Source organism: Pundamilia nyererei, unplaced genomic scaffold, assembly GCF_000239375.1.
Source record: "Pundamilia nyererei isolate P.nyererei 1_Seehausen unplaced genomic scaffold, PunNye1.0 scaffold00004, whole genome shotgun sequence".
NCBI classification, from domain to species: domain Eukaryota; kingdom Metazoa; phylum Chordata; class Actinopteri; order Cichliformes; family Cichlidae; genus Pundamilia; species Pundamilia nyererei.
The window spans coordinates 6,409,390-6,434,143 of NW_005187405.1; the positions used below are offsets into that span (position 1 = coordinate 6,409,390).

Consider the following 24,754-nt stretch of genomic DNA (forward strand, 5'->3'; position numbering starts at 1 on the left):
TTTACATTAAGCTTTTATTTAGCAACATAGAAATTCTGTTTAAATAACCAAACAGTGATAACACATCTAAAGTGTATACATGTAGCAGCTATTGTTACATGAGAAATGAATATTCAGTGCTTAACTGTAAAGGAGGTAAGGCTTGCATAGTTGTAGTGATGCACATGCGTTTGAGATAGTTGGATTTCAGTTATATCAATGCACATAGTACTAAGACGATCACCAGTTATTCTAATCTATATCAAGACTTTTACACAAACACACTCACACACTAATCTAATTGAAGAACCAATGTCCCTGCTTTAGTATAGTTAAGAAAAAAAGTTATGTTTACAGAACCAGGTAGACTTACACAATGCTGTTAATTGCTATACACATCTATACAGTACGTAGTATAGGGTTTATTTCATCAGATATTCAAACAAGTCTTACTGTCATATTTCTGGCCATCTTTCTTATACACTGTTAGATATAGCTACACACACAGTTTCACTTGACTGTAGAGGTCTACAAATTAGGCAAATTTGTAACACATTCAGTTAATCGCTAAATATCTGCAGCACTCATAACAGGAAGTGAAAACAGAGGCCGATATACCAAAATGACCTATTTTAATACTTCGCACTGCATAACAGTATGTATGCACAAGTGTCAATCGTAGCCAAAGGTGATTTTAAGAATCGTCACTCCTCTCGATGCTGAAGCTAATGAGGAAAATGTTTTCATGACCAAATGTGAATTACGGAAAAACTACAGACAGAGCTCAGCCTGCTATTTAAACACTCGGTCTATCCAACATGAAACATTTCTAAAAATACATTCTAGATTTTTTTTTTAGAACATGCCGGTATCTCAAGTGGTCAAGAAGAACCACAATAAATAAGTGAAAGAAAGTATTGTGCTTTATTACTCACACAGACCTACTGAGGATTATATGTCTCTGGGTTCAAACCGAACACCAACACATTAGCTGTTGTTCTATACTCTATTACATAGTTGCTTATGACCCCCAGTATAGCAGATGAAGTCCAAAGGTGAGAAATCTGTACAGTATGTAGTTTTGCCTTGTTTTTTTTAACTTATTAGTAAATGTCAGGCAGCTGAGAGTAATTCCTGTCCCAGTAGCCTTTCAAGTAAAGCCAGTCCTGAGCTTTGTTGTGTGGGTTGGGTCCTTGTTGAAACCACCTGAACAGTGAGAAGATTTAGTATGAGCACAGCACTTGGAAATAACAAAAGGATTAAATAAATACATAAGAGAATGACACACATAACACACACACACACACACACATAACACACACACACACACACACACACACATAACACACACACACACACTAAGCAAAGACAAATTGATGGCAAGGCTCCATCCACAGTGTACAACTTTAACCTCCTAAGACCCGAACTCTTCCACAGCATGCATTTTTAATTTCTCTTTGATATTTGGCCATATTGGAGCCCGATGAATGTAAAAACAAAGAATTACCAGATTTTTTTATTTTATACCTGATTTTTGTTTCTAAAAAAATGAGATCCACATATGAGGATATTCATTTAAAATTTCGATAGAACAGTAGCAGTATGTCCTCGTAATTGGATATCAGGCCCATGTAGAGCAAAATTGAGTATTTTGGTCTAAATAACCCAAAATGTGATGTCCACATATGTGGACGGCAGGTCCTAGGAGGTTAAAAAGCTGAACAGTATTAAACACCAGACTTTTTATGTGACATAGTCTGAAAACACACACAGACAGACCAAGAGCAACAAAAACATGCATTTGTGCATTTCGTCCTGAGGAGTGTGGTGTAGTGTAGTGCAGCACTTCACATGAGAGAAAAATAACACTCAGAAAAAGCGCAGCAAACCTTGGGCCAAGTGCAGCGTTCCTTTTCAATTATAATAAGTTAAATGCATAGTTAATAGCAGAAGACAACATGGAGGCAATCAGTCAATGCCCACCCACAATCGATTTAAATTTCATTTCTCATTGACCAACCTCACTTTCCATTCCTCTGTTGATTTGGTGCGATTCTTCCGGGCCATCCTCTGTTTTTCCTCAAGTCTCTTCTTCTCAGCACTTGCCAGATCTAACAGCCGTGGATACAGAAAACTGAATACCACCACAGATTACATTCAGCGGGCTCAGCATAGGAAATCAAGATCACGCACTGTACCTATGTCTCCCTTCTCCATGGCGCAAATATCTGGTCTGAGGCGACTGTCTGTGGAAGGTATGACGCCCTCCATGCGCTTGTCTAGCTCGTTTAGCTGCATGGCGAATGTCGAAAATGCGTAGAACTGCAACACCCGCATACACACAAGAAAGAAACTTAAAGCAAAATATTCAAAACTGATCTGACCAATGTCACGTTTATTTCCTTTTGTACCTTGGATGAGTTTTCCGGACGTGGCGTTATTTTCCAGATGAGTTCACTGCCTGGGATGACCTGCACAGTCTCAGTATCAGGTGGAGGCGTCTCTTCAGGCTCCTCATCGACACTGGTCTAAGGCCACAGAGAGAGATATATACAGTACAGAGCAGAGACACACAAGTACTTCTGATGTTTTACACTTTCTTTTAGTTTTTGACAGTTATAATAGGTTCAATCCACGAGGAAACTTCCACGTTGTTAAACTGACTAAAATACAACACAGTCGACAGATTCTGCTCTGCCACACAAAACAAGTACTATGTAACAGGAAGAATTAGATGTAAAAACATATGTTGGTTGACCTGAAATCATTAACTGAAACAGAAACAGCTGGGTTGGGATAAAAAACTGCACAGTGAAAGCATCATTAAAAAGGCAAAGATGCTGTAGAAGTGACAGCTTGATCATAAATATAAGATGTTTCTCTCCCAAGCAGACAATTGTAGAAACCGAGTGCAACAGCGAAAGCAAGGTGTCCCTGTGAAACTGGGAGAGATTCAGCAGCGCCATCAGCTGCTGGCAGAATAAAATGTTGGGACCCTGGAACAATCTGGTCCAGTTTGTTCAGATGTGCTCTTTAGGCAATACTTGCAGACAAAAAAAAGAGGTGCTCTAGACATGACCCCAACAGAAGGCAGGCCACTAAAGGGCTCCCTTAATGATGAATGTCTGCAGGCAACAGTGAAGCGTTGTCACAGACCATGTTATTTGCAGGGATTTAATGTTGGCTTATGGATAAAAATCACAGTGTCTGAGTGCCTGAGTGCCCGTGCCTGAGATCATTCTGCACCATGACAAATTCCCTTAGGGTTCACCCAGTGTCATTAGGAACTGTCTTCAGTGACAAGATCAAGAAGTCCAGCAACCACTTGGTTCCCACAGAGCCGTGATCTAAATATATTACATGCAGCAACATGAAGTAGCTGAAATGGACCAAATAAATAGAACTGTAAGTTATGAACGCTTCCTGGGATCTGCAAATGGAGCCGCTTTAAGGCCAAATATCAACCAAATGTAGGTTCTGCTTTACTGCACTTGTAGGAATTCATAAAAATACTCATGACCTTACTTGTTCAAGCTTACTCAGTTATGGGGGACTACATATCTAATCTACATGTAGATTACTGTAAAGTCCCAGCATGATTTTTCAATGCTCTCTATAAAACACATGCTCCTCTTTGTTTTCATACAGACAACACTGTACTGAGGTGGTGTGCACTGCAAAGCACAAACCACCAGAGGGCAGTCTCTACAGGTGGAAGAAGCAGCCGTTCAGTCACCTGTGCAAAATGGAAACTACCAGTAATTTAAAAGGTATTGGTGAGCTAACCAAAATGGACAATGCTGTGTACATAAACACAAGTTAAACACCGTGAACTGAACTTTAAACAGTAACGATGCACAGCTACACTCACAGGGTGGCTAGCAGTTCCAGCACCATGTCATTAATGATAAAGGTATAGAAAAAGTGACACAGACTAAATACAACAATAATTACATTTTGCTTTATGAGATAAGTGTTTACATCCACCTTATAACATTAACACATTTGAACTAGGAGAGTTTGTTGGTTCTAAAGTGCAGCACAAACACTATGGGCTGTAGCCTCAGCAGTTTACCGGGTGAAATATTGAAAAGGTATGAAGGGGTGGGGGGGGTCATCAAAAACAAATAAACCTACAAGCCCAGTGCCGTAAACTCTGGAAACCAACGGAGACAGAACAAAGGCGCCTTTGAAAGCAGTCAAACATGGTACCTGTTTGTTGCCCTTTTTTTCGTCTGGATTCTTTTTTTCAGTCTTTTTGTGGGCATCAAAAGTCGCAGGGTCTACTGTGTAAAGGCATTCAGTCCATTTACCATATATTGCACAGAGCTTCTTTTTGCTGCAAACATAAGAAGATGAGATATTAATATATCACAGCTTTAGGTGCACATAATACCAAGCGCTAACATTCCCATCGTGCAATATAAACTGCGCCACTTTAATATACATTATAAAGTAAATCACAAAGAAACGCTTTATGACAAATTGACTTACTGCTTACAGGCATTACTAAACAGCAATAACTCACAAAGATACCTTTTATCTAGGATGTATCCTTCAACTTTATGCAGCTCTTTTCCAAAGAGGCCACAGGGCTTGAAAGTCATGCTGCATCTCTCTCCGGTTCTGCAAGCAAATGATAGCCTCTTTACCAATTCTCTTTCACTCTCCCTCTGCGAGCTGAAGCTTTCAAACATTAATTAACCTGCTCATGCGACTGTCCCAGTTCTGCTTCCATGATCAATAAGCTTAAGGTTTATAAAGTAGATCAACATTCCTCTGCAGAGCAAGGGAAAAAATATATTCCTACATCCAAGTCTCTGTGCATGCAAATGTGTTTCACAGATACGGAGAACACTGCAATACATATTTTACTTGTGATTGAGCACTTCCACGCTGCCATACTGCTCAATCCAAAGCTGACCGACGATAATGTTGTGGACGCAACAGGTGGGGTTTGTCCAGGTGTACGCTTCGTTATATCTACAGAGACAAAAAAGCACTCAGCAAAGGAGAAAAAAAACAATTCCTTACTAAAATACATCAGAACAGATTTATAAAACAGTCTTCAGTGTGAGCTCACTTGGGTAACTCCAGCGTGATAACTCCCTTGGGCTCAGCTTCTATGCTCTTCCCCCAAAACTTGAGTTTGGGGTAGATGGAACCATGAAAGACAAAATCCTCCTTGAGGCCCTCAGCATGAAAGGCACTAACCGGAGGGTGATGGCTTACTTGCTCAGACATCCACCTAAAGCCCAAATCGTCTCTGATGGCAAGCAGGCGTATGTTTGATACAAGACAAAGCTCATTAACAAAAATACACGTGTACAGTAAACAAAAGCTGATTTGTGTATAGGTGCGCTAATACTGATGAGTCTGCTGCCTTACCTGATTAGCTCATAGGTCTCCCCCAAGAGGGGGTTGAAGGGCTTCCCAGTCCTCTCCCACTGTGACGCTACAGCTGACACAGCAAATGCTGCAACACACTACACCGAACATTGTTTTATGTTAATCAAATTACAGGCAACTAACTCAATTTTTGATAGTGCCGAGACGCCACAGCCTCTCTGCACTCATTTAATAATAGTTCAGCAGTTTAATGAGAGAATAGTGATTTGATCCCAGTCAGATAATTAAATGCATCACTACTATTAAAAATGCATCTGTTTTGGAGTTTTTATTTAACTGAAGAAAGGATATATGGCCAGAATGGTACCTTCATCCTCTCGATAGAGTCTGTTGTGGCATTCGCCTGGTGGATGAGGTAGGTGTGCTCCATGTATTCTGTTAGCCGCTGGAGGAAGCTCAGAGGCTCATTAAACACCACAGGCATGGCAATCTTTGATAACTCCTGCAAAGAAGAGTTAGAGAAGATAAAAAAAAAGACTATTAGGACAAACATGATATGGTTTTTGCTTTATTAGCAGACTTAAGCCTAAGGAGACCAAAGCACTTGTGTTTATGTTTTTTGTGTACTGAGATTTTGTTTCAGTACTTTGTAGAAAAGCATTCTTCAAGTTTATGGGAAAACCTTCAGAACACAAAAAGGCTTTTTGTTTTTTGCTCTCCCTGGGAGAGTTTAAACTCAAAATGATTCGTTAACGTAAGAGTGTAGCACTACTATTCATAACCTGAGCTTTCTATTTTTTTTGTTTTTGTTTGTCCCAATTTGCTCTGTTTTTTGTTATCCTATATCTGTTTCTGTTATACCCAATTTTATCATTTTGGTAACCACGTAATGGTGTGCTTTGTCTGGCCAGGTCTCCCTTGAAAAAGGGGTAAGTGTCAAGGGCTTTCAGCTCTTTTGGGGGGAAAAAATGAACTGAACTCTCTGTGCTGCACAGAGAGGCTGATTATATTTTAGACTGAGGATGATCAAACCCCACCTCTACACTTCTTTTACACTATACTGTTTCACATTTTGCCTTTTTTCATAAAAGCAACTACAAAAAAAGCCCACGCTTTTCATAAATCCTAATTTTTTCATATCATATCCTGGTTCTAATTCAACAATCTACATTACAAAAGCTCATATCTACATTAAAACACAACGAGGAAAATAAAACAAAACATCTACCGGACTGAGAGTGATGTGTTCTCACCATGCCAATGCATTTTTTTAGGATACTCCAGATGCTCACGTCGTTCCTGGAGAACATGGGAGCCGGTAGAGATGTTCTGTGCGAAAGCAATATGAATAACAAAAAGAAGGGTAAACACAGAGGATTTCCTGTATCACGTGATCCAGCTCTATTAACATATGGAAAATTACAACATCGCTTGTTGTCTCAGCTGTGCAATTCAAAGCAGGCAAACACTGTGGCTTCATGCTAGATGATCTGGCCTCATCCACACTCCAAACAGCTTTTCTTTTAAAATGTGGCACCGAGCTAAATTCTAAAACCTTCATGTTTTGGGTAAAGCGCACATTAAAAACACATAAATCTGTCTCCTGTGGGTACGAAGCTGCACTATTTAAAAGCTTCAGAGCAGACAACTTAGCTCAACCCACCATTTGGGAAAAGGGGTTATCCGACACCTGTAAGCTTTCAGCTAGTCTGTTCAACCTCATGCAATACCCATGAATGCATGTACAGCTGTGTGTGTGTGTGTGTGCACGCTGACTATAATACGCTTTCCTTTAATTTTTCTTGTTGCATATGCAGTTATCTGGAAACATTCTTCACATAAGAAAGCTAAGATACAAATTAGATTTAAGTATGTGCTTGTTTTTGTTTTCTTGGTCACTGAGTTCATCTTGCAGTCTTGCCAGCATCTGCAGTATGGACTCTTTTACAGGTATGGTAGCTGGAGGCAGATGGTGTCCTTGTTTAAAGAAAAAAAAAAAAAAAATGAAAAGAGTGCTGGTCCAACACACAAATAAAAGCCATTACTTCAGCTAAATAAACAGTGAGCGGGGAGTGGGGGGTGGGGGTTTGCTCCATCTGTAGGATGAGCAGAGCAGTGATGCATGGCAGACCATACTCCTGGCCTATTTTTTGTTCCACTGGCCTCTGCTTCAAGATTTATTAAAGCATGGATGGATTTCTTCATTTCTTCTTTCTTCCTTCAAACATTTAACATGTTTACCTTTAAATGTGGAGGAAAATGCTCAAATCTATCTTTGATTGTTTCCAAAATACAGTTAAAAATGCATTTAAGGGATACTGTGCTGGTCAGCTGAGGTTACTGAAACATGAGCCCACCTGGAAGTGAGGTGTGACATGCTATACAAGCGAATCTTTAACTACTTTGAAGCAGAAATATCTTACAGCTGGCACTGTGCTCAGTTTTCAAATCATTATTTCATATACAAACAGATAACACAGCTACAACACCATGGTACTAATGATATATTAAGGCGGTGTATTTGGAGTTCTGACAGATAATTGAAACACTGTGTTTTCATAGAATCATTCAGAGAAAGACTTCAATTTAAACACGCCTGTATCAATTACTGTGGAGACCTGTGGATGGTTTTCTTGAGAGGCTACGAAGGTTTTATATTATTGCCATTTGTTTATTGTATATTATGTCATAGCGCTTATATTTTATTCTATATTTGTTGTATTTTTGAGATGTTTTTACAGCTATTTCCTTCCCAGGTCTCTCCCTTGTAAAAGTTTTTGATTTCGAGGCCATCTCCTGGTTAAATAAGCGTAATAATAATCTTGTAAAGAATTAATGGCAAAATGACTCAACATAGAGAAAAACACACCAGACTGTAGGCAATCATTGACGGGCATCCTTTGAATGACAGAATTAATTTCAAATAAACAGACACCTCATAAATCTTTCATGTACAACACATACGAGCCCACACATATGCACACAGAGCTAGCCAGGCAGCCCTTTTCTCCAACTCTACTCTGAGCCAGCACATGCTTAATTATTCATGGATCACTTGTTGGACTGAGGAAGACAGGCCAAGCCAGAATCAGCATCCACGGAAATGAGAGAGAGTGTCAAATCTTCACGACAACACAGCAAGATGCACTGAGTACTGAAACGACTGTTGGCCTGGAGAGTTGGAACTGTCAGGAAAAACAAAAACAGGCTATTCTCTGTGGACTGGATGCTCGAGCAAGCAAAAAAAAAACAAAAAACAAAAAAACACCTGATGAGAAAAAACAGACTAGGGTGGAAAGCTGGTATCCCATTACACCAGCTCTGTCCACTGACCTATCCTCTTGCTGACTGAGGTCTGCAGCCTGTCATTAGATACCAAACAAATCATATCCACAAAATTTTCATCATTTGGCAAAGTAAACATACACCGTACCGAATCCTGTTATCACCAACTTCAACAAAGCCTCACATACAGCAAACGGTGAACAAGTTGAATGCCGAGCACTGAGCCTTGGAAGCCTTTGTATTTTCCGCTCTTTGCAATCATTTAATCCAGTAAACAAGCACAACAACATCAACTGAAACAAGTCCCAGCTCACCTGTGCTTAACTCCATTGTGCTGGGATGGCTGGTTGCCATGGTTACCCTCCCCTGACATTCCGGAAGGCCCCCTGTATGCGCTGGGACGGCGGAGGGTGTTGAGAAAGGGGGTGTCTCTCCCCTCGTCCTCTTCGCAGGAGTAACTGGCCACAGACAGGAAGCCGCTCAGCGAGTGCTCCGACTCAGACTCTGTAGGGTTAGATGCCAGGTCATACCAAACCGCTTGCAAGTACAGGTTCCAGTTGCTGGCTCGGGAAATGAAAAAAAAGAAAAGAAAAAAAACCTCCAGCCTCAACAGTTTACTATCTGCAAATAAGCACTTGTGCTCGAGTTCCTCTCCAAAATCCCCCCTCCCTGCTGCCATGCAAAACCCCACCTGAGGATTGTGTTCCAATGAGAGGCCGCACAAAGGATTCGCTTCCTGTAACATTTGTTTGCACTGTGTTCACTGGGATGGTACTCCTCCCCCTAGAAAGCACTGTCACTGACATTACTGTCAAAAATCACAAAGCAAAGACGAATAAGAGAAGCTGAATACGCTTGAGTGAAATTGCTGCTTATTGTGCGTTCACGTACCGCATTCTGACTTATGTGTTGAAAGAATTTCTCATCCACCCACCTACATGGATGGAGAAGCAAATCTAACACTGCATAATAAGCATGCTCTATATGAACAGAGGTGCACATGCACTAAAATTGCAATTTTGTTCATCAGTCTTTGCTCTGTGGCAGTTCAGAATGCTAAAAGTAAAGCAAAAAGAATGAAAACGTTGCTTTAAAAATTCAGCCCTTCATGGTGACACAGTTGCATCTTGTTAGTTTTGATTATCCTTTAAACATGTCTGCAATTTTATTTTCTGTAATGGAAAAATGTAATAGACCAGACATAGCTGTGAAAAGTATACACTTGTGTATATAAAAAGGTGCCTCAAATCACACTACCTATCAGGACAAAAACCAAGCCATGAAGACCTCTCTGCAGACCTCTGCAATAACCCTGTGGAACAGTATTGATCAGGGGCAGTGCGTAAAATTATTTCTAATGATCTGTGTTTCCACAGGAGAACATTTGTAACCACCAGGTTTCTCTCTCTTTTAATCTTTTAGAGGCATCTGTGCAGCTAAATTAAGTAACAAGTGCAAGAAGGGCAGTATAGTCCACTGCACATTCTAGAGGATGACCATCTGTCCATGAGACAGCATTTAGAGGAAAAAGATTTTATAGTCTGATGAAAGAAAAACTGATCTCCACGCACTAAGTGATGGTGAACACTAAACACTGAATGCCTCAAATAAACCAGAATGGTGGCAACATTAATTTATGGAAGTGCTTCTTAGGAAGAACTGACTAATCGATAAATGCAGGTGGATGCAAAGAGATCCTTGAACAGACACTAGAATGATAATTCACATATCATCTGACCCATATGACCCAAAGCACAGAGCACAGGGTATGCTGGAGTAGCTTCAGGAGAATTCACAACCCAGACTAAAACCTCTTGGAAATTTTAGGGAAGGACCTCAGGATGGATGGTTGTAATTCTTAGGCATTTTTTCTACGCCTCTTAGAAAGAATTCTTAGGCATAGACACACACACTCACCCGTGTGTGTGTGAATTAGTGAATGAGGCTGGTAGTAAGAAGTCTTAGTAGAAAAGTGCTATTTAAGTATGAATCCAATTACCAGAAGATGTCAGTTCTCAGGTGCTTCAATTTTGAAATATCTGTCCAAATCCAGACGCCTTCAGTTATATGACTCACACAAAATCTAACAAAAAAGGAAAGTCTGCTAAATAGGACTGTACTGAAATGTACACTGTATATTGTATATTGTACTCCACATACTGAGTTTTTCAGCAGAAGAATAGAAAAAAAAAACAAAAATATTTAACTCTTTTAAAATGCAATTTACAACAAGAAATCTGCAAAAAGCGACGTGACCTGCCTCATTTCTAAATCCATTTGATTGTAAGCATGTTTTCGAGCAGTAGAAAATAACAATTGCATTTTCGATCTCTCCCAACCAACAAGACATACTACACACATTGATTGATTACTTCCACCAAGAGGCCGCTGACCTGACACGGCATCATAGAAGTCATCTTCATTGAGAGTACTAAGGTTGGAGGACTTCCGCCTTTTACTCAAGGATTGCTTGAGCTCGTGGTTCTCAGTTGCCAAAGTCTGCAAGGCTTCTGTTAGAGCTTTGTTCTTCTCCACTTCCTGCTCTACTTTCAGGCTCCACACCTGCAAACACAGCACAACCAGACAGAAGGTTAAAAGCGACCGAAGAGAGCGTGCCCAGAGCTACTAACTTAACATTTTATTGCAGAAAAACATTGCTCTTAAATATGTGATGATCATAGTGGAACAAGCAGATTAATATTTTGATGTCAATCAAACATGACTCTCTGTCTGGGGTTTTGAGCGCAGGTCATTGTTTCAACCCTGCCCACAGATCTAGTTTCTTCCAGGCTGAACCAAACACCATAGTCTCAGAGAGCTCCGAAGCCCAGGATTGAGTGTCCCTTCAAAGGAACCTGAGCCAGGCCACTGCGTGACAGCCCAGATTAGTCTGTCCTATTGTCCACTGCTGCTGATGTTCAAGCTCTACCAACAGGAGTCGAAAACCCAGCAAATATCCACAGCCTCTAACAAAATGACAAAAATAACACTAAAGCTTTAACAGCAACATATTATTTAAAAACAGGTAACACCTTTTACTTCTTGTAAATTCAGTTTAGTGAATTATTGCAAAATAAAGAAACTGAGCACAGCCTTCCCAGTTTGATAAACGTCCAGTGTCACCTTGAAGAAGGCAGCTGAGAAACAGGAGCTTGCAAATCACACTGCAAATCTGAGACTGGACAGCAAGGTCGGTATCTTCGACTAAAGATGAAAAGTTCTGTGTCATCTCTTATCGTGCCCGATGTGTTACAAGGTGAGCACACAGACACGCACAAAGACACAGCTACTGATGCCTCTAGTTTAATGTCTAGGTAGCAATTTATGACTGTAATCGTGTATGTGTGGTTAACCCATTTCCCTTTGATCGAGTGTATTAGTCCCTGCGAGGATGTTGTCTGATTAACAACATGAATAAAAAAATATAACATTTAGAAGATTTAGATGAGTGATTTTGCGTCAGACATCAGATTCTCATGACGTCTAATATTTCCTTTCAAGGGATGATTGGAAGGAAACTAATAACTTTTGATTATTTTCAAAAAATCCTCTCAAAAACATCAGCTACTATACTGCATATATAAAATGATTATATGATTGAACACAAAGACTTAAATATAAACTGCTTCAGATGCCTTTGTGGTAGAATCTGATCAAATCAGCCACATACACTTAACAGAAAAGAGGCAGGGAAAACCCAGACACATTTACTTACTTGCTGAATAGCATGCCTACTCCAAAGACCATGATCCAGCCATTTGTAATGAACATTGATTGTTTCCAATTGCCAAATGTTGGGTCAGCACAACCGGAACTGCAACTTCCAGCTGGGTTATTATGGAAATTGCAGGGTTTAAAAAGGCATCACTGAAATCCAGTCAAATCCCAATAAACTGTATGTAAATCCAAAAAAAAGTGACACGTTAAATGTTAAATTTGGAGATCTATGTATTCATTCAATATCTGATGAGTATATTTCAAGACACCTTGTTTATTCAAATTTATCATCCTCTGTCAAGTTATAGTCCAGCTTATCTATAATGACCATCTATAGATCTGTACCGATGCACTTTCTCTAGAAACATAAGAACTACAACATGTTCAACATCCTTTTTTGTCTTGGTAACATGACAGACACTTATAAGCTCCTTTTGCATGAGGTTGGTGATGGAAAATGGATAAAAATAAGACAACTGAGAAGTCTGCACAAGCTATAAGCTTTAGATCATTTATTATTTTGCCGTAGTCAGATGAAGATCTGATGAAGCTGTCACCAGTTAATGAAATGCCAGCACTGGCAAATCAGAAAATGACTATTTAACAAAAGGTGATAGCTTGGGTCAAATTTATTGTAATTTGTATTAGAAGCACAATTATATTCCTGTTCTGGTTCCCTCTGGTTTAACGCAAGGCAGACACAGTATTATTAGAAAGAATCACACATATTTTTCAACAATTAGACATTAGAAGTAACGTCGAACATTTGGCTTCAGCCTGTCAAAGTGTGTGTAAAGGACCAAAAGGGTTTTTAAGAGTCTCGTGTACTTGACAATTTGACTGTGTGAAAGCCCCGAGACCTCAAAGTCTGTACATTTGTAAGCTTGGAGATTGGGACTGATCTAATCTAATCTAGTCCTGGGCAATTACTGGTCGGATCAGTAACGAATCCCGCAGGCTGCAGGTGTAGATCCATTAATTACTGTGTTGGCTAATAGAAAATTCCCATATACTTTTCATTGATCAGATCCATAACTAGGTTTAGCAAAGAGAGCCTCTCTGAGATCTCAGCACTCTCTATATTCTCCCTTCTTCTGCACTAGGGAACAAGTCTGGCAGCGAGTCTTTAAGTCTGGCACCTACATTTAAGGTTAACGTTTCCATTACAGCTGTGTTTCTGAATCTATGTTCATCTAATTTAGGACTTTAAATGCAGCATCATTTAAAAATGCATAAAAATGGCAAATTCTTTAGCATTATATTTTTTCTTTAAAGTTTGTACAATGGGAATGTCTGCTGAATTGTGATTTTATTTTCATCAAACATATTTGATAAATATATACTGTAGTTTAAAGGTGACTCATCTTCCTGTCTAGGAGCCTGTGTTAACACTCCCTGTCCCAGGCACTTGGCATGAGAGCCCATCCAGGAATGGAACACTTGTGTAACCATCGCAGCCAGCTCTTTCATTCTCACTGCATCCTCTCGCCTGAGCACAAACAGTGCTATTTTAAGCCCTGCTGAGGCTCTGTGCTGTAGCTGTTACTGGAGCCTGGGAGGGATGCTTCTCCTTGGCCAGCACCCCAAAGGGTAAAAATTTTATTCTGTGCTGAAATATACTCTCTTGTTTAAAGAAAAGCAAACCTCAGAGGCAATATTATTATAGCTCTATACATTGGACTGTAACATTAACTCTATATCCAACTGTATTTGGAAAGCCTGCTTCAAAGGAGCCATTCAACTAGAGTAAAGGAAGTACCTTTATAGTAAGAGATGTAGTAAACGCTATGAGGAACCTCAGACCCAAAAATCAGAATAAACAAAAATACACTGTGTTCATGAAAGGCTAGGCCATGGTTAGTAATAATACTCAGGTAGTCTTTAAATGATGCTCACTTGGTACTAACCAGCCCAAAGTGCACCCCCCACACCATTACATCACCACCATCAACCTGAATCATGGATACAATGTAGACTGAATTCATGCTTTCATGTTGTTAACATCCAGTTCTGACCCTAGCACCCAAACATCATAGGAGAACTCGAGATTGGAAAAATGTTTGGTCTGATCAATCTACTATTGTCCAATTTAGGTGAGCCAGAATTGGATATCTCAGATAGTCTGACCACAGAACTGCTGCTCATTGGATATTTTCTCTTTTTTGGATTTTATTGTTATAGAGACGGTTGTGTGGGAACATCCCAGTAGATCAGCAGTTTCTGAAACCTTCAGACGAGCCTGTCTGACACATACAAAGTGACTTAAAGTCACCTTTAAAGGTGACTCTAAAGCCAGCAGACCATCTTGACCATGTTTACATACCTAACTGCACTGAATACATGCATATATATACACACCCACTCACCAGCCACTACTGAAACAAAGCCAGTAAAAAATCTCCTGTCTGGGATACGACAGGAGGTTTGTTACTTATGTGGCAATGGCTGAACTAAAGGCCAATTGCTACACTGTCTTCACACCAACCCCCAAAGTTTTAAAGGTCAACTGGCTTTCTGACAGACTAAAGAAGAAGAAAAAATGTATAACTTCAATCAAATAAATGTACTTTATGCCTTATTCCTGACGTCAGACCAACACAAAGTGACAGATCTGCTTTTCAGCACATCACCACTAAGTGGTTCCAAACTGTAATCCTCTGTTCGCTTTCTAGAAAGGGGGGCAATCGTGCCGCCTGACAAACACCAAGCAAAGTGGGGCCTATAAATCTCTGTTGTACGCGAGTGTCGTCAAACCTCCTCATGAAGCTTTCTACCCATTTGTTAAAAGCACAATTCTCCTTACTTTATATGCCATATACTCACATCCTAGTCACAGTGTGCCCTACATGTACTGTAAAGATGTGGCACTTCCACTAGCATACTTTACTTCTGCAGCGCCTGCTGAAATGGGTCAGACCACATCTACACTTCTGAAGGACAATACTCTAATTGGTGAAAGACCCTTTGAGCCATTAAGTGACATGATTCAGTATCAAACATGTGTGCAGTTACAACAGAATGTGAATACTGCCGTGGACTGTGGACAGTAGAAAACAAGTATGACCAACAGAAGCATCTGGGGTGGGAGAATAGAAATGTGGGATTAGAGCTAATACAGCTTAACACGGGCAATCTCAGCACTGTAGAAAATATAATCCATTTTGTACATGTAGTAGCATTAGCTTAACGTGGCACCAGTAGATTTACCATGCTTGTTAAGACATTTTCTTCTTATTACATTCGTTTGTCAGAAATTAATCCAGTTTGTTTTATTGGAACGTTTTAATGTTTGATTGATGAGATTCCAGTGAACGTCCTCGGCTTTCTTATTTAAAAAGCCTGATTAAGTCCTAGTGACATGACAGTTGTACCAGATTTGGATGAATACATTACTCTTAGTCAGTGCAATACTGCTATATTTAGGATTTATAGCAAAATATTAAACACCCTTGTGTTTTATTGGTTCTCATGCATGCTTAATTAACAAGAACGAGTCAACAAGACAGTTGCCTTATTAAAGGTTTTCAGGCAGTCTAAGTGTATATCATACAGTAAGCACAGAGTAGTAGTTTTAGAGTGATAATTTAAAATCAGCTGCTAAAGGAAGAAAGGAAATAATTTGGGTGCAACATAAAGAATGATTGAATAGTTAAACCCACAAACCTTTGCTTTGAATCCTTCCATTTATCTATTACCAGATCAAATGCATCCTCAGTGCAATTTAATCAATGCCTATCTATGCTCCTACTTGGCAGAATTAATTCCTTTATAAGATGATCTCATTATAAAGATGTAATGAGCAGTGTAGATTTCGGTGCCACTTCAAAGACGCTCAGTTTCACACTCCAAATACAGATCATTAAATCCACAGAAATGACCTCCGCATACTGATGAACAGCCCTCGCTGGCGCCACTGCTTTAGACCAACCCTCAAATCAACAATACACTAAGTAACATCAAATTAAATCGCGCCAAACTTCAAAACGCTTTTTGCCGCTTTGAACAACCGGCAAACACAGCCGGTTGTTCAGCTCACAATAAAAGGCAAAGCTGTAAATTTTATACAACAACAACAACAACTGTTTGTTTTGTTTTACCTGTGTAGATGCGAGAGGAAAGTGCTGTCGCTGTGTCTTCTTTTCCCGTTCTCGGATGCTCTGGCATATGGAAATGTGCGTGCGGGAGTGTATTCACACCATGCGAGCGTGAATACATGTATCTGCGGCTGAGCCAGTGAATATGAAAGCGCTTGGGTTCCCTCACTAAACGCACAGCCTTTCCCCTAGAGCGGGAGTGTGTGGATTCGAGTCCAAGAGTGTCTGCGTGTGTGCGTCTGCACTGATCTGCAGGCTGAATGCAGACCTAAGCATAAAAGCGGATCTTTCCTACGTCCTTCCTACAGACGTGCCAGTGATTACCACGCTGTCCTGGTGCTTCCCCAAGGGCACAGCACAGCCACCAAGACAAGTGGACAGGGACTGGTACACGCACGCGCCTGCATACGCACACACTCACACACACATTTTAAACCTGATTGGTGTGAAGGAGCTAACGTAAGGGGGAGGGATTTAAGGATTTTGTAATCAGTCAGTATAATTTATTCAGCCAATAGGAGGAGAGTATGCGGGTGAAAGTATATGAATGAGAGGACGATTCATACATGCTCAGTGAGCTGCAGCTAATCTACAACAGTACCCTCTATTTACATCAAGTGGAGGGGTTACAGAAGACTGCATGCAGCTGACAGAATCAAAATACATCAGAATCACAGATTACACTGCATTAGATTAAACTCTTACACTATTTTAAATAATCTATAATAGATTTTCAAGCAGTAGAATCCATCCAAAGATGATGGACTGTCTCAACTTGCCCTCCCCAAGAAGAGTAATATGCTCCTCTTACCTCTTCTTGCTTTGACAGCAGTTCAAGGCACAGATGGAGAGCAGAGCATGTTTCACTGGAAAGTTCACTCGTCTCTTTTGCTTTCAGCAGAAGTGTACCAGTCAACTCTTTATAAAAAAAATAAAATGAATGTATCTGTATTAGCTTATACTGTACACAATATTATATATTAAAAAAAGGAATTAAACATCATTTTTCATTACTGGCATGTTTTTTTTTTTCACAATTAACTGAGTACATGTGTATTTATTGCAGAAGATGTGCACCCTGTTGAACTACTACTAAAAGGCCTAAAGAATGCAAAGAAAATATCCCCCACACAATTAGCCCAGCAGCACCAGCCTGAACAAGTTATTTAATTTGAATTTAATCTTTATTTAAACAGGAAAAAAAATCCATTGAGATGAGAGAATCTCTTTTACAAGGATGTCCTGGCCAAGATGAGAAGCAGCACAGTTTGCAAAGTGCAAAACAAGTTCCAAATCAAATTCCACCCATTTAAATTTTACAGGTACAGTTGGCGACTAAAACATCTGTCAGTTTTTACTTAAAAGTAGTTAAAGGGATAAGAGATTCCTGAGCTGCAGATCATTCCAAGATCACGGGCTGGAAAAAAAGATAGACTAAACTTTCCTCACTCCGTGCTCGCTAAGGACACTTTAAACTGCAGCCAGCTACTGGCTCTGAGATTGTAGGTCTTGTGGAGGGCAATGAACTTGGCGTAGGTATATGACGGCAATTTTCTTAGAATGGCTTTGCATGTAAAAATATCCCAATGCTTCAACCTTTGATTATTGAGTGAAGTAAATCCAGCAAGGGTTTACAAAGTGCAACGATGAGTCATGAAGTGTGAGCCTGTTATATACGTTACGGCAGCATGGTAAATGGGGTCTAATTTAGCTAAGGTTAAGGTAAGGTTACAGAAAGCAGGATGTAGCCATACTTTCATGCCTCATCCTACCATATGAATGTTACAGCAGAAATCAAGACTCATTAGTCCAGGCAAAAATCTTCTTACCTTCTATTGTCCATTTTTGTTCAGCCTGTGCGAACTGCACTGCGCTCTGTGTTCAGAGATGCGCTTGTCCATAAGTTAGTTGGAATGTGTTTTTATTTTAGTTCATTTGTGTGCCTGTCAGCTCAAAGCAGTCTGGCCATTCACTTCAGTATCAACATTTCTGCCCACAGACGTGCTCTTCACTGGATACTTTCTCTCTCCCTGGAGACGGTTATGTGGGAAAATCCCAATAGATTCCAACATACACAAACCAGCCTGTCACACACAAAGTGACTTAAAGTCGCCTCTCTTCCCCATCCTGATGAATAAGAAAGGCTATCTTGACCATGTCTACATGCCCAAATGTACTAAGTACCTGCCATGTGATTGGCTGATTAGATACTTTCACTAATGAGCAGTTAAACAGGTGTAGCTAATGAAGTGGCTGCAATTTTCTAGAACAAAATTTAATTCTACATTTTGCATTGAGGTCTGGTATCCCAGCCGCACATGCTTTTTCCACAGCAAATGATATAAATGGTTGGTCATCTTGATAATTTTCTGTCATTTACCAGCCTGAATAATCATTTTTGAACAAGTCTAAAAATACTCTCCTAAAATATCTCGGCACAGTAATAACTGGATATGTCTGAAGCACTTACCATAATTCTCCTCATTCTTCGCCATGGACAGAAATGTTGACACTTCACTCTCCAATTTTTGCTGGAAGGCCCTGGCTGCCTGCAACAATTTTAGACAAGAGAGAAACTTAACACTAGAACTCTGTACAACTCAACAAAACTGAGGGTTTTGAAATCCTATATGGCTCAAACCCAAAGGTCAATGACACTGAAGTTCATCCGGCGCGTGATCCATCACAATTCACAGGTTAATGTAATTTTTGAAAATGCTACGTCGATATGAAATGAATCAACTTTTTGGGTTCGATATAATAGTGCTATAAACCATCTGATCATCATCACCTTACTTTTTGATCCCGGTCTTACCTGAAGCGCTTGTTCAAGGTTCCTCACTCTCACATCACCCGCAGCATCATCTATAATCACCTCTTCAGTGTCGTGGCGAGTGCAGTAGGATGCATGCTCTTCAAAAGCATCCAGCCATCTCTAACAGAATAAATGGCGGCAACATTTCCATATTAGTCCTTTCATACAGATAATACTGTTTCTTCCATAAAGAAGGTGACCGATTTTATCTCACTTTTCTTGTTGCCACGGCATTTGTCTGCGAGGGGACTTTAAAATAATGCACAGAGTCATCGAAGCACCTGAGCATGAAGAAGCAGTGATCCCATGGTTTGACCTGGAATAACAAGAAATCACTAATGCACTGCAATCACTGCTGCAATAGATGTAACTCAACATCATGCTTCAAATTGAAAATAAATGAAACATGTATTTACTGAGCATCTGTGGGGTAATATAGATTGATAGAAAACACGCCTCTAAACCTCCAGTACTTACCATGCAGTAGGCTTGTGAAAGAGACTTACAGCCCTGTTTCCTAACACCAGCCAGTGCATTAGCTCTAAAAAAAACAAAAACAACAACAAAAATGATGAAAGAGCATGCAGAAAAATCACACACAAACACACACTCACAGTGAAAGATAAAGCAGCATTAACAGTTACCACTTTTAAGTAAGTATTAACGGTATAATTGGCAAACCACAGGCGACGTCATCTCCAGTAACAGTTATTTTTATATCCCCTCTCTCTTTTTAAAAAAACAAAACATTTCATTAGTGGATTATAAGCAACATTTCACACAAAGTGAAATATATAATACTATAAATATACATACTATAGCGTTTAGCTTTATAAAATCGGCTGATAAAAGTATCTCACTGTCTAGGGTACCAGGAGACGGTTCCATTCTCAACTACAACCCAGTGGGAACGCCATCCGAGGAAGCGTGAGCTCTGTCAGAGAAACAATAATTTAACAAATACCCCACGCAGCAAAACTACACATCATCATTACACATCTAGTTTAAATGACTTTAGAAAGAACAAATATGATCAATTTTAAAGTTTTATTATTATTATTGTTATCCCAGAGTGGTATGACTTTTCTTGTAAATTAAAGTATAGCATGTTAAGAAAAACAAAAGAATAAATAGTTCCTATAAGTCTTTTTTTTTAAAGAAGTTCAAATATTCTGTGTCATGTAATGTGAAAAAAGTCAATTTCATCAAATTGTAAAGGTCAAAGTCTGAACATGGTCTGACCTAATAATAGTACAACATAAATCCAGATACCTTCCAAAGAGGTCCTTCAATCTTCTGCACCACACTGCTCATGTCCTTTAAGAAAAACGAAATATCAGTCTTGTGTACAGCGTTGAATAGTCTGTGTGTGAATCATTCATTTTTAATATACTAACAGCATTAGCGCGCAGTCTTTTTAAAAGAATTGCACCATGACTACGTGGTGCTCCACATTAACGCTGCACTATCAGACATACAGATACGGACGTATTTATTCTTAATAAAAGCTGACTTTTTCCTCCACAGTCACCATAACTGTGTGAACACATGAAGACATACGAAAAGAGAAAGTGCCGATATGATGTAGTTCAGAGAACTGCAGTATCTGTGATTAATGTGATGGACTTTAGATTTTTTTTTTTTTTTTTTAAAGTGCCTTTTGGTTTTATGAACACGTTTCCAGTGATGGGCTCTTTAACCCTGTGAGAAACAAGAATGAGCACAGTAAATTTCATCAAGTTGGATTTGCAGTTTTCCCAGATAAAATTTGGTGAAAAAAAAATTTTTTAAAAAATGACAAGACACAAGTACTGCGCAAAAGCCTCGAGTCAAATTTCATGGCTAATAAAAGGGGAAATTTATTGAATGCATTGAAACGTGCAAATGTAAAAGAAATCCAGGATATAAGGAAAAAACTGTTTATACAAATAAAATAAATATTTGGTATGACAAACTTTATTCTGAACTCTCTTGGGAAAGCTTTCCTGTTATTTCTTTAAGCAGTCTTCAGGAATAGTTCTCCAGGCTTCTTGAAGGACATTCAAAGCTCTTCTTTGGACCTTTTGTTCCATTCCCTGCCAAGATGATCCCACACTACTTAAATAGTGTTGAGGTCTGGACTCTGGGAAGGTCAGTCCATGACAGATTAAAAAAACAAAATCAAAAACAAACCAAAATGCAGCATCATCTACGTATGTTGCCAATCAGACATTTCCACTTCATGCATGGTGGACCAAAGTCTGACGATATTTTGCTCTGTGCCTATCTTCTATCGATTTTTGCAAGACCTCTAACACCACTGGCTGAATTGCAGCCCCAAAACATGACAGAGCCTCCCGGTTGTTTTACCTCCTCCGTACACACTGATGACAATTTGAACTTGAATTTGGATCCATCAGCCCATAAGACCCGTTACCTTTAAGTTTCAGTTCACTTCCTGTGTAACTAGTCGCACTTCAACCTTTTCTCCTGGTTTCTCTTTATTAAGACACACGTCTTGACAGCCACCCTTCCAACTTCTTCTTTCCACTTCTGATGAGACTTCAGTGAAAAGTGAAGGGCCGGTCTAGGTCCCAATTTGTTTTAAGAATATAACCTTTAGAAACTGTTCATATACACTTAGACAACTTTTTTTAGCCTGACATTTTCTCTTTTGTCTTGCACTTGCCTAGTCGCCTCATTTTTTCCCCCCTGATATGTCACGTTTTCAGCTGGCACGAAAAAAAACAAAACTATTTTATGCGTGTCAAACTGTTATCTATGACATGTTTTGCAGATCCAACTAATGAAATGGGATCAACTGATGCCCCTTGTTACAGGCTGCTAGTAACAAAGTGCCTAAAGATATAACTTAAATTATTGTTTATCTGTAAACACAACACCAATTCATCCCTTGGATTAGATGTATTTATAAATAACAGCAAATATCTAAAAAACAAATTACCCAAAAACCCCCCAAAACATTAAGAAAGCCTGGAGAACTATTGCTGAAAACCACTTTATAAGAAAAATTACAAGAAAGCCTGGCTCCTTGGAAATAAAATATAAAGAAATGAGGGGCAGCTCAAGTACTCTAATTAATCAAGTAACCAAAAAGGTATCATCCTTTGTGGATCACGACTAAGACACCATACTTGTAATGCAGCTGTGCCGAATGTTCTTAGCAGAACCCATCCTGATCATTCAAAGCGGATGAGACATTACAGACCAGCCATTTGAGCTCACCTTATTTTTATAGGCTGCTAGAATCTGTTTCAGTTCATCAGTGCAAACCAGGTCCAATGCAGTCTGAGCTGCAAAATCATCAGCCATACAAACAAATTATTATGCACCTTTTGACACTTCCTTGGAACAAAACCGGTGGACTATAGTATTTACCATCCTTAGAAAATAACGTGTGATTCTTAAACAACCATTTTAAACACCACTGAACAAATTAAACAGCCGGAATAATAGGAGCTGATGATGAGAACAAGATAAGTGATATACCATTGTTGTTCTTGATACTAGGGTTGGCTCCACACTTGAGCAGCTTTATAACGCACTGCTTCTGCCCCCTGTAGGCTGCACAGTGTAAAGGCGTATTACCCACTGAATCCCTGCAGTGGATATCTGGAGCATCTTTCCCATTGAGCTGAGGGATATAAACCAGAGAAATGACAGAAACAACAGGCAGGAAAATGAGGTTAACCTTTTACATACATCTATCTGAAACATGCATAAAACTATTTAAATGGTCAATCTTAAAAACAGCAAGACAGAATGAGATTTAAAAAACAAAACAAAACCTGAACTGGCTTTTACTGCAAGTTGCCACATGCCATCTTATTTGTGGACTCAGATTTGTCACTTTGTGATTGAACATCAGACCCCCCGAACTCTGTACAAATATCGAATCGTATAAAGAGTATTTGTAATAACGGTGGTGCATTTCAACAATCTCTGGGAGACAACTGAAGTGTGTGCAAGGCCCCAAGGCACTTGTTAAATGTGTGAAATTTGGAGAGATGCTCTTAAAGCATACTATTTTCTGCCAAAAGTTCTTTGAAAGGTCAGACACTAACCAATTTAGACAGAGTGGATATATCCCCCTCTCTGGCTGCTTCCAGAAGCTTCTCCTCATGCCGCCTTGCCGCTCTCCTCTCTGCAGCTGCACAAACCAAATCAGTACTTGAGAACAAAGGCAGCTGATCTTCAGTAATGAGAAGCCATCAGACGTTTAAAAAAAAAAAAAAAATTAAAAAAAAAAAGAAACACGCTCCCATGATTTCATACCCTCAAGCATGGTAATGATTTCATCGTCCTCTGTGACATCTTTGGGGATTTGAGCAGTTCCATTGATTATGTTGGCACAGGCATCATAGCGCAGAAGCAACAGAACAATCTCCTTAAGGGTCCAAAGGGTGGGGGTGGGGGGATTAAAGAAAAAACCTGACCATCACATTTCACTCAAAAGCTTCAGTGGGAGATGAGAAAATATATTATGTGTTTCTGTGACAGCTGATCCAGCTGACATTAGGTTAGAAGAAGAAGGTACACCACAGTTTACCGTGCTTTTACAGACTTGTAAGGAAGCACTACTTTTTCCCTTCTCTATCCTTACCTTTCGTCCAGCATATGCTGCTTTATGCAGAGGTGTGTCACCCAGGTTATTCTGCAAATTCACATCAGCCCCTGCCTGCAAATGCATTCTTTATTAGGTGAATATAAAAAATGTCTCTGGCTGCAGGTCCTGAACACAAAAAGCATGGTAATGATGTGACTCATACACTGCTCTCACCTTCAGTAACTCCTCAACAACATCTCTGTGTCCAAAGCTGCAGGCCAAATGAAGAGGTGTCCATCCCGAGCAGGTTTTCGAACGAGCTACAGCGAGAGAAAGAAAAAGAAGAAGAAAAAATAAAATAAAATCAGCAATTTTCTAGTTACATGTGACATTAGGGCAGCTGGATGATGGCATCCTCCCCCACACACCAGCTTACATCTGCAGTTGATGTTGAGAGAGCTGTTTTGGTGAATCCTCGACTGAAGGAGCCTCTCAACCTGAGGACAGTTGCCCTCTTTAGCATGAAGGAGAAGTTGTTCTTCCAGTGTGCAATCCTCCATCACTGGACTTATGAAAAATGATGTTAAACACAAGGCAGTTAGCTCAAATTGGTCAATTAACCACGTTAAGCAAGGTGCAGTTAATACAGCTTCTCATCTGCAAGTGAAGAATTTAAGGTTTTAGTTAGAGGTCGACATAATAGCTGTTTTTATTTACGTTTGTCCAGCTCAACTGTGTTTTTATTGAGCTAAAGCAGCGTTACCTTTCAAACTAAGAGCGGAAGTAACTCTAAATAGTTATCTTACTAACGTTGGCGAGGATAAAATGTTAAACTCAGACTTACGTGTAGCTATGGATTTGAAACTCTTTCACAATCTTTGGTCTGCTTCACAGGGACAACACGCCACGGCTGAAATCTGATCGGTTCAATCAGGTGACAGGCAGCCGCCACGTGACCGGACAGAGTAT

At 39.7% G+C, this 24,754-nt stretch overlaps 1 protein-coding gene across 5 annotated transcripts; it reads right to left on the reverse strand.

Annotated features, from left to right (window-relative positions):
• Positions 1-24,754, reverse strand: LOC102197892 (oxysterol-binding protein-related protein 1). Of its 5 annotated transcripts, none has more exons than XM_013912761.1 (28): positions 24,630-24,754; positions 24,222-24,347; positions 24,020-24,105; positions 23,843-23,917; positions 23,515-23,626; positions 23,304-23,389; positions 22,729-22,873; positions 22,465-22,532; positions 20,512-20,556; positions 20,100-20,173; positions 19,717-19,780; positions 19,454-19,555; positions 19,240-19,359; positions 18,895-18,973; positions 17,236-17,342; positions 11,007-11,175; positions 8,928-9,117; positions 6,582-6,657; positions 5,696-5,830; positions 5,368-5,465; positions 5,063-5,245; positions 4,855-4,962; positions 4,516-4,605; positions 4,192-4,318; positions 2,391-2,507; positions 2,178-2,301; positions 2,000-2,090; positions 1-1,185 (listed from the first exon to the last, which is right to left on the reverse strand). In XM_013912761.1, the coding sequence occupies exons 2-28, from the start codon at positions 24,343-24,345 to the stop codon at positions 1,083-1,085; spliced, it is 2,898 nt and encodes a 965-aa protein (XP_013768215.1). In that variant the 5' UTR covers positions 24,346-24,347; positions 24,630-24,754; the 3' UTR covers positions 1-1,082. The 5 variants fall into 5 exon arrangements, with proteins under 5 accessions (XP_013768215.1, XP_005721425.1, XP_013768216.1 ...); XM_005721368.1 differs by having other exon boundaries at positions 24,222-24,352; XM_013912762.1 differs by lacking the exon at positions 24,630-24,754 and adding an exon at positions 24,549-24,612 and having other exon boundaries at positions 24,222-24,352.